This window comes from Culex quinquefasciatus, chromosome 2 (genome assembly GCF_015732765.1).
Source record: "Culex quinquefasciatus strain JHB chromosome 2, VPISU_Cqui_1.0_pri_paternal, whole genome shotgun sequence".
NCBI lineage: Eukaryota > Metazoa > Arthropoda > Insecta > Diptera > Culicidae > Culex > Culex quinquefasciatus.
In genome coordinates, this window is record NC_051862.1 from 64706302 (window position 1) to 64720700 (window position 14399).

Below are 14399 nucleotides of genomic sequence, written 5' to 3' on the forward strand. Positions count from 1 at the left end.
TACGGTTTCTAATCTACTTATTGCTTTTTTACATATTTGCAGAGCTGCCACCACTCAAGCTCGGAGTCCAAATCTGAGCTTGAAGCTGTGTTGATGGCATGGCTGGGTGTTGTCGGAGTGTTGAAAATCTGTGCTAGGAAAAGGGGAAGTTTTAAGGATCGTGCAATTGGACACATCGAGGAGGCCTTATCATATACGGTTGAATTGTCTAAAAAAGGACAATTTTCTAAGGACAACTTTGATTTTGAGGTCGCAGGTCGCGTCTTTAAGAATAAAAAGATCGGTCGTAACGAAGGTTCTTATACACTACAATTTAAGAATATAAGCAGAGCCATACGTTGGCACCAATTTTTAGTTCCAAACTCCACCGCATACGTAGCGTTGAAATCTTACTTTTACCAACAGAGTCGTAGAGTTTTGCTCTCTTAGGCAAAGCTGTGTAATTTATCATTCTGAATAACTTTGTATTTAAATGAAAAACTCAAAAAAAAATGAGAAAGAGTTATAGTACTTTAGAAAAAATATCTATTAAATATCGTTTTTTGTACTAGACACATCTTAACCCTTTCAGGCCTGAATTTAAAAAAAAAAATTTAGTTAATGATGGGAAAATTATTCTTTTGACCGTACGAAAATTATAGGCTAGTTTAGGTATTTTTCATATTTGGGTCAAATAGGACCCATCGAGCCAGAAAGGGTTAAAACGCATTTATTTAGGCTGGTACAAATTTTATTTAAAGTTTTTTCAAAGTTGGCCCGAAAAATCCGGGGGTAAAAAAAAATTTCAAAAAACTTCAAAATTTCAATGGAAATTTAAGTGCAATCAGCTGAAATCAATTTAAAATGCAATCTCCTGCGTTTAGAATCATTTTTAGCATGTTTGGGTTGATTTAAATATCTCTTGAATTTTTTATTTTTACCGCAAAAAATATTTTTAGCTAAGATTTTTGTTTACCCCAGTAACATTTTTAAACCAACTAGCCACCACCTAGTTTTATTGAGGTTTTATGGTAGCATCTTGGTTGCTTGTAAGTTTTGTGTTGGCTTTCACAGCAACCAGCTGATTTAAAGGTTCTAAGAAGGTTTTATGCCTCGGACATAAAACCTGTTGGCCATAAAAGCCAAATGGCTTTCAATAAGGTTTTATGAAAGTTTTAAGAGAGTCTTGAAAACCCAATGGCATGCCTAATGGTTTTATCTCACGCTTCTTTAAAACCAAGGGTGTTGTAGCTGTCAATTGCCTTTAGGCATGCAAAAAGCTTACTTAAAACCATAAGCTCCTAGACAAGTTTTTAACGCGGCCAAATAGCATAAGCATAAGCATAAGCATAGGTGCCCACCCGCAGTTGCTACTCCGTTATTGACCAGGACCTCCAGAAGTTACATCCACGAGCCGTGGAAGATGAGTGGGTGCTATCTTTCCTCGCTTCGCAACTTCTCAAAGGCCCCTATCATGCTGATCAATTCCGGCGCCGGCCACGACCAGTGGTAGGGTCACGGGGAAGTGGATGGGAATGTTAGTCCGATACTTGAGTGATAGAGACCGCCCAATCGACTGCTTCTCCGACAAAGTATAACATGAGTTTTGAGGGGGTTAGTAGATGGGTATGAGGTCAGGATTCACGAGTGGCAGTGATGTGACCATGAGCATTTTGTTTATCGGTTGAATTTTTTTAAATCTTAGGCAGCCGGCTGCGGAAAGATAGATAATTGATTATTCTCGAAAAAATATTTTTTAAAATGGTTTATTTTTATCGTACGCGTGCCAGCCGAGCAGTAGTGCTATGGGCTGGACTTATCAGTATATTTTTACTGTTTTTACAATTTAGATAACGCGAGCAAATTTCAAAAATAGTAAATAAATGACGCTTTACTCTTCATAAAATCGATAGTTTGATGAGTTAATACTAAAACTGAAAGTTGGAATATTTTTTTACGATCATTTACGACGAAAATTATCGCGAAAAAACCGGACTGTGCGTCCCCAGAAGCACTGCACTTATGAAGGCATTATTTAATTATTATGACCAATCACCCCATGCACACAAACAGCGACACAAAAGAGACGAAAATTATCGAGAAAAAACAGGACTGCGCGTCCCCAGAAGCACTGCACTTATCGTTTTTAACGCGGCCAAATAGCAATGCATTAATATGGCGATAAACGCGTGGTTTGATTGATTTTGATTGACCGCTATCTTGGTAGAAAAACTTGAAAAAGCAATAAATTTGATTATCATTTGATGAAACGCACATTTTTGATGAATTTCTGACATAATTAGTTTAACCATCGACGTTTAAAAATGTGTTAAAATTTTTTTTCCAAAAACTGCGAAAAAATATTTTTTTGATTAAAAATTGTAATTACAAAATAATTGTTTTTGATGAAGCGAGTTGATTTTTTTGGCTCTATCATCCCCACATTTATCGATAAAATTTTAACCGCAGCTGAAATTAAGTCAGCAACTGCGAGAAATAATCTTTCAAATTATTATAATTACCTCCAATATATATTACTTCATCATCGACATTTTCGCAAACCATCTCCATTATATCATTTGGCAAGACAAAATCTATTTTTTTCCAGAATAAAATCTGTCTGGCATAAGACGTTTGAAGAAGTATGAAATGTCATTCTCCATTACTCCTAACTGGGTTTTAACAAAGGTTTTACTAAGGCTTTGAGGAGGTTGTTGGGATTCAATGTTAAAGCCTTGAACTCCTATGTAGGTTTTATAAATAGGCCGTGACAACCTTTTGCGGAGGTCCTTTTGGGTTTTAACAGAGGTTTATCGGGGTTCTGGGGAGGCTATTACAACTTGAAAATTTGTTGCATCCGATATTTCGATTTTTTGAAAATCAGTATTGATCAAATTCATAACTCGGTCAAAGATTTTTTGCCCATTCTGGAAATTTCTGAAAAGTTGGCATTTGATATCCCCTAAAACATATCAGAAAAACTAACTTAATCCACCTATGTGGTTGGAGCCTTCCTCACTCATTACCAACAATGGCTGATTTGATGGGGTTGTACACAAATTTTATCTATTTTTTAGATCCGGAATAAAATAGTACATAAATATCACTTAAGTGACCATGTCTCGAGACAGGGTTGCTAGATCTTCAATGTTTTGGACTCGTTGGAAAGATCTCTTGATAACCTAACCAACAATGGGTCGGATGGTGGATCCTGACATAGTTTACATACATTTAAGTGAGATCCGGCTACAAAAAGTACGTAAATATCACTTAAGTAACCTTATCTCGTAGCAGGGTTGCCAGATCTTCAATGTTTTGGACTCGTTGGAAAGGTCTTTTGATAACCTATCCAACGATGGGTTGGATGGTGGATCCGAACATAGTTTACATACATTTAAGTGTGATCCAGCTACAAAAAAGTACATAAATATCACTTAAGTGACCATATCTCGAGACAGGGTTGCCAGATCTTCAATGTTTTGGACTCGTTGGAAAGGTCTTTTGATAACCTATCCAACGATGGGTTGGATGGTGGATCCGGACATAGTTTACATACAGTTAGGTGAGATCCGGATATATGTGAAAACACATTTTTATACATAACTTTTGAACTACTTATCGAAACTTCAATCTGTATGAAACTCGATCTATGGGACCCTAAACCAGGTCGAATGCAACAGGTTTGGGTCAAATCGGTTCAGCCAGTTCCGAGAAACATGAGCTAGTTTGTTGGTCACATACATACATACACACACACATACACACACATACACACAGACATTTGTTCAGTTTTCGATTCTGAGTCGATATGTATACATGAAGGTGGGTCTACGACATTTTTATTCAAAGTTCATTTTTAGAGCAGGATTATAGCCTTACCTCAGTGAGGAAGGCAAAAGAAAAAAAAATATAAAAATAGTGTTTTTTGCAAACCAAATTTTAGTGAAAAAACTAACTTAATCCACCTATGTGGTTGGTGCCTTCCTCACTTTTTATCATCAATGGCTGTACACAAATTTCATCTATTTTTTAGATCTGCAATAAAAAAGAACATGAATGTCACTTAAGTGGCTATATCTTGAGACAGGGTTGCCAGATCTTCAATGATTTGGACTCAATGGAAAGGTCTTTTGATAACCTGTCCAATGATGGGTCGGATGGTGGATCCGGATATAGTTTACATACATTTAAGTGATATCCGGCTTCCAAAAAGTACATCAATATCACTTAAGTGGCCATATCTCGAGACAGGGTTGCCAGATCTTCAATGATTTGGACTCAATGGAAAGGTCTTTTGATTATCTAACCAACGATGGGTCAGATGGTGGATCCGGACATAGTTTACATACATTTAAGTGAGATCCGGCTTCCAAAAAGTACGTCAATATCACTTAAGTGTCCATATCTTGAGACAGGGTTGCCAGATATTCAATGTTTTGGACTCGTTGGAAAGGTCTTTTGATAACCTAACCAACGATTGGTCGGATGGTGGATCCGGACATAGTTTACATACATTTAAGTGAGATCCGGCTTCCAAAAAGTATATCAAAATCACTTAAGTGGCGATATCTCGAGACAGGGTTGCCAGATCTTCAATGATTTGGACTCGATGGAAAGGTCTTTTGATTATCTAACCAACGATGGGTCGGATGGTGGATCCGGACATAGTTTACATACATTTAAGTGAGATCCGGCTTCCAAAAAGTACATCAATATCACTTAAGTGGCCATATCTCGAGACAGGGTTGCCAGATCTTCAATGATTTGGACTCAATGAAAAGGTCTTTTGATTATCTAACCAACGATGGGTCAGATGGTGGATCCGGACATAGTTTACATACATTTTAGTGAGATCCGGCTTCAAAAAAGTACATCAATATCACTTAAGTGACCATATCTCGAGACAGGGTTGCCAGATCTTCAATGTTGTGGACTCGATGGAAAGGTCTTTTGATAACCTAACCAACGATGGGTCGGATGGTGGATCCGGACATAGTTTACATACATTTAAGTGATATCCGGCATCCAAAAAGTACATCAATATCACTTAAGTGGCCATATCTCGAGACAGGGTTGCCAGATCTTCAATGCTTTGGACTCAATGGAAAGGTCTTTTGATAACCTGTCCAATGATGGGTCGGATGGTGGATCCGGATATAGTTTACATACATTTAAGTGATATCCGGCTTCCAAAAAGTACATCAATATCACTTAAGTGGCCGTATCTCGAGACAGGGTTGCCAGATCTTCAATGATTTGGACTTAATGGAAAGGTCTTTTGATTATCTAACCAATGATGGGTCAGATGGTGGATCCGGACATAGTTTACATACATTTAAGTGAGATCCGGCTTCAAAAAAGTACGTCAATATCACTTAAGTGGTCATATCTCGAGACAGGGTTGCCAGATCTTCAATGTTTTGGACTCGTTGGAAAGGTCTTTTGATAACCTAACCAACGATTGGTCGGATGGTGGATCCGGACATAGTTTACATACATTTAAGTGAGATCCGGCTTCCAAAAAGTACATCAATATCACTGATGGGGCCATATCTCGAGACAGGGTTGCCAGATCTTCAATGTTTTGGACTCGTTGGAAAGGTCTTTTGATAACCTAACCAACGATGGGTCGGATGGTGGATCCGGACATAGTTTACATACATTTAAGTGAGATCCGGCTTCAAAAAAGTACATCAATATCACTTAAGTGACCATATCTCGAGACAGGGTTGCCAGATCTTCAATGTTGTGGACTCGATGGAAAGGTCTTTTGATAACCTAACCAACGATGGGTCAGATGATGGACCCGGAAATAGTTTACATTCATTTAAGTGAGATCCGGATATATATGAAAACACATTTTTATACATAACTTTTGAACTACTTATCGAAACTTCAATCTGTATAAAACTCGATCTATGGGACCCTAAACCAAGTCAAATGCAACAAGTTCGGGTCAAATCGGTTCAGCCAGTGCCGAGAAACATGAGCTAGTTTGTTGGTCACATACATACATACACACACACATACACACACACATACACACACACATACACACAGACATTTGTTCAGTTTTCGCTTCTGAGTCGATATGTATACATGAAGGTGGGTCTACGACGTTTTTATACAAAGTTCATTTTTAGAGCAGGATTATAGCCTTACCTCAGTGAGGAAGGCAAAAAGTTAAATAAAAAATCACCAAAATTTGTTCTACCGTGTATCATTTTTTTCCCGTTGAAGTTCGTTTTCATACCTACAACTTTGCTGAAGACACCAAATCCATCAAAAAATCCTTCAAAAGATACCGATTTTTGAATTATCAGACATCATTTTTGTATGGACAGCTGCCAAATATGTATGGAAAATTATATGGACATACTAATTATGCAAAATGGCTTCTTTGGACATACCGAAGGCACCAAACAAGTTTCAGTCGGGTTAAAAAATACAAGAAAAAAAATCGAATGACCGAAATCTGAGAGAACTGCTCAGTTGAATAACGAAAAATGGCTGTTTCAGGTTTTTACCCATGGAAGGCACAATAACTAGTTTATTCTTAGCAATTCTCGGAACTAAGATTTTCATTAAATATGAAAAAACTTTCCAGAGGGCACCATATTTTAAGGATTTAACTAACTTTTTAGCAATCCTAATAAAAAATTAGTCTTCGGGAAGTTTTTTCAAATTTAATGAATATTTTAGTTCCGAGAATTATGAAGAATTGAATTGTTATTGCGCTCCACAAGTAAAAAACTGAAACAGTTGCTTTTTTTTCCATACACTGAAATAAAAAATAGTACCAAACTCCTAAATTCTAGGAATTTTGGCACCCTTCCTTATTTAGTAATTGAGTTTTTTGGATTACTTAATAAGAAAAGGAGGCAAAATTCCTAGAATTTAGGAATTTGGTACTTTTTTTTTATTTCAGTGTACATTTTGATGATTTTTCCCATACAAACTTCAAGGGCTTAGAGGGAGTGATTTCCGTCGTCAGAATGAGCTCAAATTTGGAATTTAGCCTAGTGATGGGTCAATCTTTGATTACATGAGGTAGCCCCGAGCCTGGATTTGGACCACCCTAATGATTATACCATCTTAATCATTAAATCAAATTAATATTCCAAATAAACATAAAATAAAAACATTTTCAACATACCTGGCAACACTGGAACCACCGCCACACTCGTCTGTTTGTTCACCACTCCGTTCTCCAACGTCAACGCCCGAATCCTCATACTAGCCAAGCTAGATCCAAACCCATTATGGGCACTAACCGTCACCGTGTACATCGTAAACGGTTCCAGATTGCTGATGATGGCCGAACTTTGGTCGGGGGACGCCCGAATGCTTATCAAACTATCTTTGGTACTGTTGGCCAGACTGTCCTGGTCGAAGGAGTGAAGCCGCGTGGTGTTGATCTGGTAGTAGTCTACGGTCTTGGCCAGTCGTTCCGGCGGAGACCAGCTCACCTGCAGGGATCGCTCGGTGAGGGGTTCAACGGACACGGATTGCGGCTCGGACGGGAGCTTCTGGATGTTGTCCAGGATGCACTGAAGTCCCGGGAGGGTGTGCTGCACGCAGGAAACCCTCGACTTGAGCTGATCCGTGAACGGAGTGTACTCTCCGCGGCACATGTCCTGGCACAGGTCCGGAATGCCCTTCTCGACGCAGCACGGCACGTGGTTCCGACCGTCGGCCATGCACCGGACGATGTTGGGGAAGTCCTTCTCGCACTGCTCCGGCTCTACCCCTGTCGAACCGTCCAGAATGTTGTGCAGCACGCAGAACCCGAGGCACGTGCTGCTCACGTTGTTGGCCTGGCAGCACCCGGTGAAGTCGTGCTCGACGCGGGGACCACCCTCCGGGACGATCTCCTCGCCGTCCTCGTCCAGGTCTTCCTGGTCCTCGTCGTCCTCGTCATGCTCGGTGGTTGACGATTTGTTCCCGGAAGTGGTTGACTCCGAGGTCGACGAGGACTCGGTCGTGTGAGGCTTCTTGGCCTTTTTAACTGCAAAATAGTGGGACGGAGAAAAAAGTGAAAAAGTTAGTTTCGTCACACTCGCACGCACAGGTACGGAGAATAAATTTTAATCAAGGAACTTTCAAAGTGTTTTCTGGTCGCCTTTGTGGGTGGCGTGGGAGCTGTTTACCAACATGTACCGTAGTTCCACCCACTGAAAGGAACGAAACTTTTACCCGGGTTGTGCTTATTTGTGTAAAAGTGTGAACACACGGTTCCGGATCTCGGATCAAACGGAAAGTTGTGTGTGTTTCGGATATGTAGCCGGGTGTGCAATAAACATTGTACAGGGAATCCGGTGTGATGTGTCTTGGGAAAGATGTTGGTAAGTTAAAGGTGAGAAAAATGCTGGAAAATGTACAGCAGCCAATTTCATGCAACATCAATACTCATATGGGCGTCGCATAAGTGATTTTTTAGTTTTGTATCAATTACACAACTCGATATGTTCAAAGTTTATGTCAGTAATCGCATCAGTTTTGACAAGGTTTGATAGATTTGTGTTCTCTGAACACGGTCCAATCGACAGAACTAAATTTTAGTGAATTTCCTGCGAATGAATAAAGCTATAAATGTTGGGTAAAACCTTAATTCTGTCGATTGTAGCGTGTTCAGGGAGTCAAAATTTATCATATCTTGTCAAGAAGAGTTGAAGAGTTTACTAACATCAATTTGAAAAATGCTGAGTTGTGATTTAATTTTTTTCTGTGTTGTACTTTATTTCATTTCATTTCATTTCATTTTATTAGGTTGCTTTAACAATTACATTGGTGCAGTTGTTATCCTGAGCTGAGATATGGACTACCTTTCAACAGCTGATTTGTTCAAAATGGGGAGAGAGTTTACTGGTACTAAGGAGAACGAATTAGACAGAGAAGGAAAAAAATTGCAAAAATAACCTTCGAAATAGCTAATAGATGTGGGATAGTTAGAGGAAAGGAGGCATTACTTAATTGTACTTTATTTCTAATTGATAGAGATCTTGATTCTTTTAAAGGCTTTAATCTAATCTAATCTAATCTAATCTAATCTAATGAGACCCTAGCGCAGCCAATCTTTCGAAGGGATCCTGGAGAGTGCCTTAGATTAGATGACGCCTAGCACTCTTCTTGTCATTTATTAACATTTGTAGTGCGCCATTACATCGGAATGCATTGAAACATCACAAGCGTTAAAGCGGCCAGGCCTACTGCGTAAAGCCGTATCGCAGAGATGACTCGTAATTGGGTTGAGTTTGAGCACAGAGTGTTCGAACAACAACACAATTCTGAATCGACAGGGGAGGAAGAAGCGTGGGGACACACCACCATACGCTCCGAGATTTGGTTGTATTCGTTGGGAGCACCATGCTAAGAAGGTTTGGTACTCCGGGACCCTCTGGGATGGGACATTGTATTTCCACGAATGCCCTGGACACTATTTGCCGTGGTTATAGCGCCACAACTCGCTCTCTGTAACAGTATTCCTAATTACAGTCCACGCTCACCAAGTCGTCATGGCTTAGTGGTTAGCATTTTTGCTTACCAATCCAAAGGACGGAGGATCGAACCCCGCCTCGAGCGACTTTGATTTTTCGTTCATATTCATCATTTCAAATTTATGTGTTCTTAACTTTCTCGTTGGGAGCAGATGGGAATCGAACCCAGAACCATTCGCTTACAAAGCGAACACCGTAACCAGTCAGCCACGGCCGCTCCTGATTCTTTTAAAGGCTTTAGATGAAAAACTGTTATTTCGTAGAATTACTTTTTAAGGTGATTGTAAACTACAATAACATGATAAAATTAAATTTATCGGTTCTCAATTTCCTAGTCAGATTTGTTCATGTTCTCCCAACTCTTCGAAGCCCGTGGACCCAACAGCGGCATTTCCAAGTTGACGACTTGTTTTCCCGCACACACCCACACACAGTGTGTGTCAGCATCCATCGTGTCGAAACATGGCGCAAAAGTTTCTGCTCGTTTCGCGGTGGGAAAAACTTTCCCCCAGGTACCCAGGTTGGCAAGCGGTTCCACCTCCTCCGCCCATCGTTTACAGAACAAGTTGTCAACCAACGGGTCGGAAAACACATGCACATGCTGGCATGTCGCGCTTTCCCAACTCACGTGAGGGAGGGGAGGGGGGCTCGGGGGAGGTCTGCCAGGAACACAAGGAAAAGGCGGAAAAGACGGATGGAGTTTTGTGTTTTGGGAAACAAAGTTTTCCTCAATGTTTGGAGCGTGTGTTTGAAAGTTCAGTATGGTGACGTTATTTCAGGGAGGAGGCTTGTGAAAGCAACACCTGGCAGATGGCGATGTTACTTGTATATTTCTTGGGATTTTCTATCGAAGTGTCATTATGACATTACCAAAATCAAACAGCAAAATTACTTCTTCTGTTTAAAAACGCTCATCGGACCATAATGCCTAAAATTTGTCTTTATTAAGGGTGATTTCATGTTGTCCTTATTCGCAAAAATGTCTCAAATGTATTTTCATCGCTTTTAAGTTAAGGATGCGAAATCATGTGAACTTTCAGAAAAACAAAATAATGCATGCAGTACTTCGCTCCACAAATCCGGGGGATTTTCAGTTTTTTTTTCGTTAAAACTTAACATGTTGTCTTAAGTGAGGGAGCCGCCTTTTATTACGTAACGCAAAGTTTGGGATTTTTTGACCCCCTCCCTCCCGTTCGTAACACATTGTAACAAATGAAAATGAAATTGTAACAAAACTTGGAGGTAGAGCGTCCATTTTCCTCGGGGATACAAAATTCCCGGGAAACGAGAAATTTTCAAGCAATTTCCCTGGGAATCCCGGGAATTCCCGGAAAATTTAAAATTTATCGCAAATTACTCTGATCCCGCTTCCGATTAATATTTTGCAACAAAATTGTATAGAACAGCTACATTAATGGTCCAAATGAGTGTGAGGTAATAATAAATGACTTGTAAAAATCAGACAACTTTAAGAAAATATACAAATTCTAGTTTTATATTTTATATTTATGTAAAAAATATCATTCTTATTTTTTGTTTTGAAGTATTATTTTTCTAAATCAAGGTGTTTGGAAATTGAGTAAGATTCATGTCCTACAACAAAAAAAAATGCTCTAAAATTTGTATCTGTGACTAATTTGAGAGAATATGCTTATTTATAACATTGACAAATAAAGTTGAAATTTAAAAAAAGCAAAAATTTTGTATTTCACGGCAAATAATTTTTCCCAGAATAATTTGAATAATATAAATAAAAAGATAATCATCGAATTCAGCATAAGAACAAAACACTATTTGATGAAATTACAACTCAAAGTTATCAAATATTTGTAGCGATTTTTAAACATGTTTGCATTTTTTTGGGCAGCTTTCATATAATACGAATTTTTTTTTGATGATTTCTTATGGTTTTAATTATGGTCTTACGCCCCTGGTAGCTCCAGTGCATCAAACTGTATTTTTTCGAATACTATTATACAAATTCTTCTTGCACAATCTCTTAAAAAAAAAAACAATTTAATTTCCATAAAATGTGGTCACGGTAAAAAATCGTTTACAAATATACCAATTTTGATCTTGGCCAGAAGGTGTTAATATTTTATTTTCAAATGATATAACAATTTTTTTGTTAAAAAAGGATACCAAAATAAAATAGTATATTTTCATTCCATAATACCGTTATTTTTATTGCCCAACTAATAGGTAAGGTCTATTCCCAGTTTTGAATGCTTCAGAAATAAACATTATCTGAACCAAACCTTGACATGCAATTTACGGACAAGCTGATTAGTTTTATATGAACAATCGATTGAAATTAATAAAATCAAATAAGGTTCACTCATTATTTTTTCTTGTATATTTTCAAAATATTGCTGCCAAAAAGTTAAGAAAATGTATACTTCCGCTTCTTTACGGGGTGGAAAATTGGACACTCTACTTAAAGGCAATGCGTATTTAAGTTACGAAAATGTGGGTAACCAAAAAAGTATAGATTTTTAGCAGGATTTGAATATAAAAATTGGGATTTTGGGCGCACCGCGCACAAAAATGAGCAAAACGGCTTAAAATGATTAAAACGGGCAAAACATTACTTTTTTCATAAAAAAAAGTTGTTGTCAAATAGAGAAGATCGAAGATGCAACTTTTAATTACAAAAATTTCTATACCCAAAAATTTATAGGTCATCGCTGAAAGTTATTGCAGTTTTAGTAAAAAAGTTATGTTTTTTTTCCGTTTCCGTAATTTACTATATTTGCGCGCGGTGCACCGAAAACCCCACTTTATCTCGGAACCTTGTTCATGAACACCTCACAATTTTTAGTATATTACGTAAAATTGTCCAAGGAACCCGATAAAAATATTTTCAGGCATAGGCTATTTTGTCCAGACACCGCCAAAACGGCATTTTAATGTTTCATTCGCCCTTTTCAAATGTTAGGCAGGACTTTTCGGTCTTCAAACTATTTTTCTTTAAAAGGCAATTTAATCACCTTTCATTTGCGCACAAAACTGCAAAATCGATTGAAATTGCGTGGTTTTTGCAAAAATTGGCGAAAATTTACATTTTTGAGCCCACCACGGTGTACGTGTAGGTCGTCACCTTAATGGCCAATAAAAATATACGGGTCTAATTATTTTAGCAAAGGAACCCCCGAAAAATTTTGAGCGTGAACTTTTTTTTGGTTTATGCTCTTTTCAAATGGAATTACTGTATAACCTTTTGAAAAAGTAAGCAGCATATTTTTTGCTATTTAGCAACATTAAAAAAATGGTATGTAATTTTTTTTTTCGCTGATACAGTCATCCCTCATATTCGGAACAGTTTACAGATCGGCCAACGTTCAAAAAATAATAGTAAATCGATAATTGAACATACAAACGAAGTTGACTTTATAGCTATCGGCCACCATTGCTAGTACCAACCACTAGTGTCTTCCTTTTTATCTACAAGGACTTCGCCACCCTGGGCTCCTAAGTATATGAAAGTATGGCACTGAGCGACGGCGCCGAATACCCATATTTACACAAAGAATTTTAGAGCGCCCGCCGATTAACACTCAAACGCTCGGGTAGTCATTTGACCCCTATTTTTTTTCTTAAAAATCTCATAACTTTTGGTAGAATTGACCAATTTGGATGCTTCTGGTTGCAAAAGATCCAGATTTGTCTATATGTTTAACTGTCAGATGGGGGACAAATATGGTCCACTTTTACCGGAGATATTCCGGATTCCGTTGGGGTACCTCGACCCTACTATTTGGGGTTTCGGTCAATAGAACCAAAACCATTTCACGGAACAATGCCGGAAATTATGCAAAACTTCAAGGCATCATTCTAATACATCATCCTACAAAAATAATTGACAAGTCCTACGGGGCACCAGAGCCGGTTCCATTTGGGCACCAATCGACATCAGCTCAGTGAACCGTTTCCGGTTGGAACCTGTTCCGGTGCCCGAAGGTCATTACCATGTCATGTATCTATGCAGGATGATGTATTAAAATGATGCCTTGAAGTTTTGCATCATTTACAGCATTGTTCTGTGAAATGGTTTTTGTTCTATTGACCAAAACCCCAAATTGGAGGGCCGAGGTACCCCAACGGAATCCGGAATATCTCCGGTAAAAGTGGACCATATTTGTCCCCCATCTGACAGTTAAACATATAGACAAATCTGGATCTTTTGCAACCGGAAGCATCCAAATTGGTCAACTCTACCAAAAGTTATGAGATTTTTAAGAAAAAAAAGTAGGGGTCAAATGACTACCCGAGCGTTTGAGTGTTAATTGAACATTATCATTTGCTTTTACCTTCATGTGAAAGCTTTTCTTATGATCTTTCGATTGATGTATTGTCTGGCTGTAAATTTTTACGTTTTATATCAAATTTTCAAAGAAAAACATTGACCCTTGAATTCCACAAACTTGGAACACTTTTTTCTTACGATGTAAACAAGCTTTGGTTCATTCCAGGAGTAAATATTTTTTACAAAATAATGACTTCTCACACTTAAACCAATAAAACTCAAGCTTTGTAATGTTTTATGAATGGTTTGATAACTTTTATTTTGAAATATCAGTTGAAATCAGGTGTTCCACAATTGTGGGAGGCACAATAAAATCCTACAATTATGGAACAGGCATGTTGAAGGCAGTGTTTTGCTGCTCTGAATGAAATGGTCTTGTAATAATGCAGTTATTTGTTTAAAAAGTACGACTTTTACTAGTGAAATAATAAGAGAATATAAACATAAAGGTCCTAAAAATAGTAGGGTCACCAGAAAAGATGCAATTGGCATGCTATTGACAAATGATCACAAAAGTGTTCCGAATTTGTGGGTGTTCCGAATATGTAGGATGACTGTTTATGTTTTCGTTTTGTTTTAGCTCTGAAATATATTTTATCGTTATTTTTACTGTTCGG

The 14399-nt window shown here is 38.2% G+C and overlaps 1 protein-coding gene across 1 annotated transcript in view; it reads right to left on the bottom strand.

Moving 5' to 3' along the window:
* The window catches only part of LOC6043172 (Ig-like and fibronectin type-III domain-containing protein 1), a 304229-nt gene that overhangs the window by 17496 nt on the left and 272334 nt on the right, over positions 1 to 14399 (bottom strand). The window contains exon 6 of the mRNA XM_038257502.1: positions 7136 to 7987. Coding sequence (XP_038113430.1) covers positions 7136 to 7987 — 852 coding nt within the window. The remainder of the gene's footprint in view (positions 1 to 7135; positions 7988 to 14399) is intronic.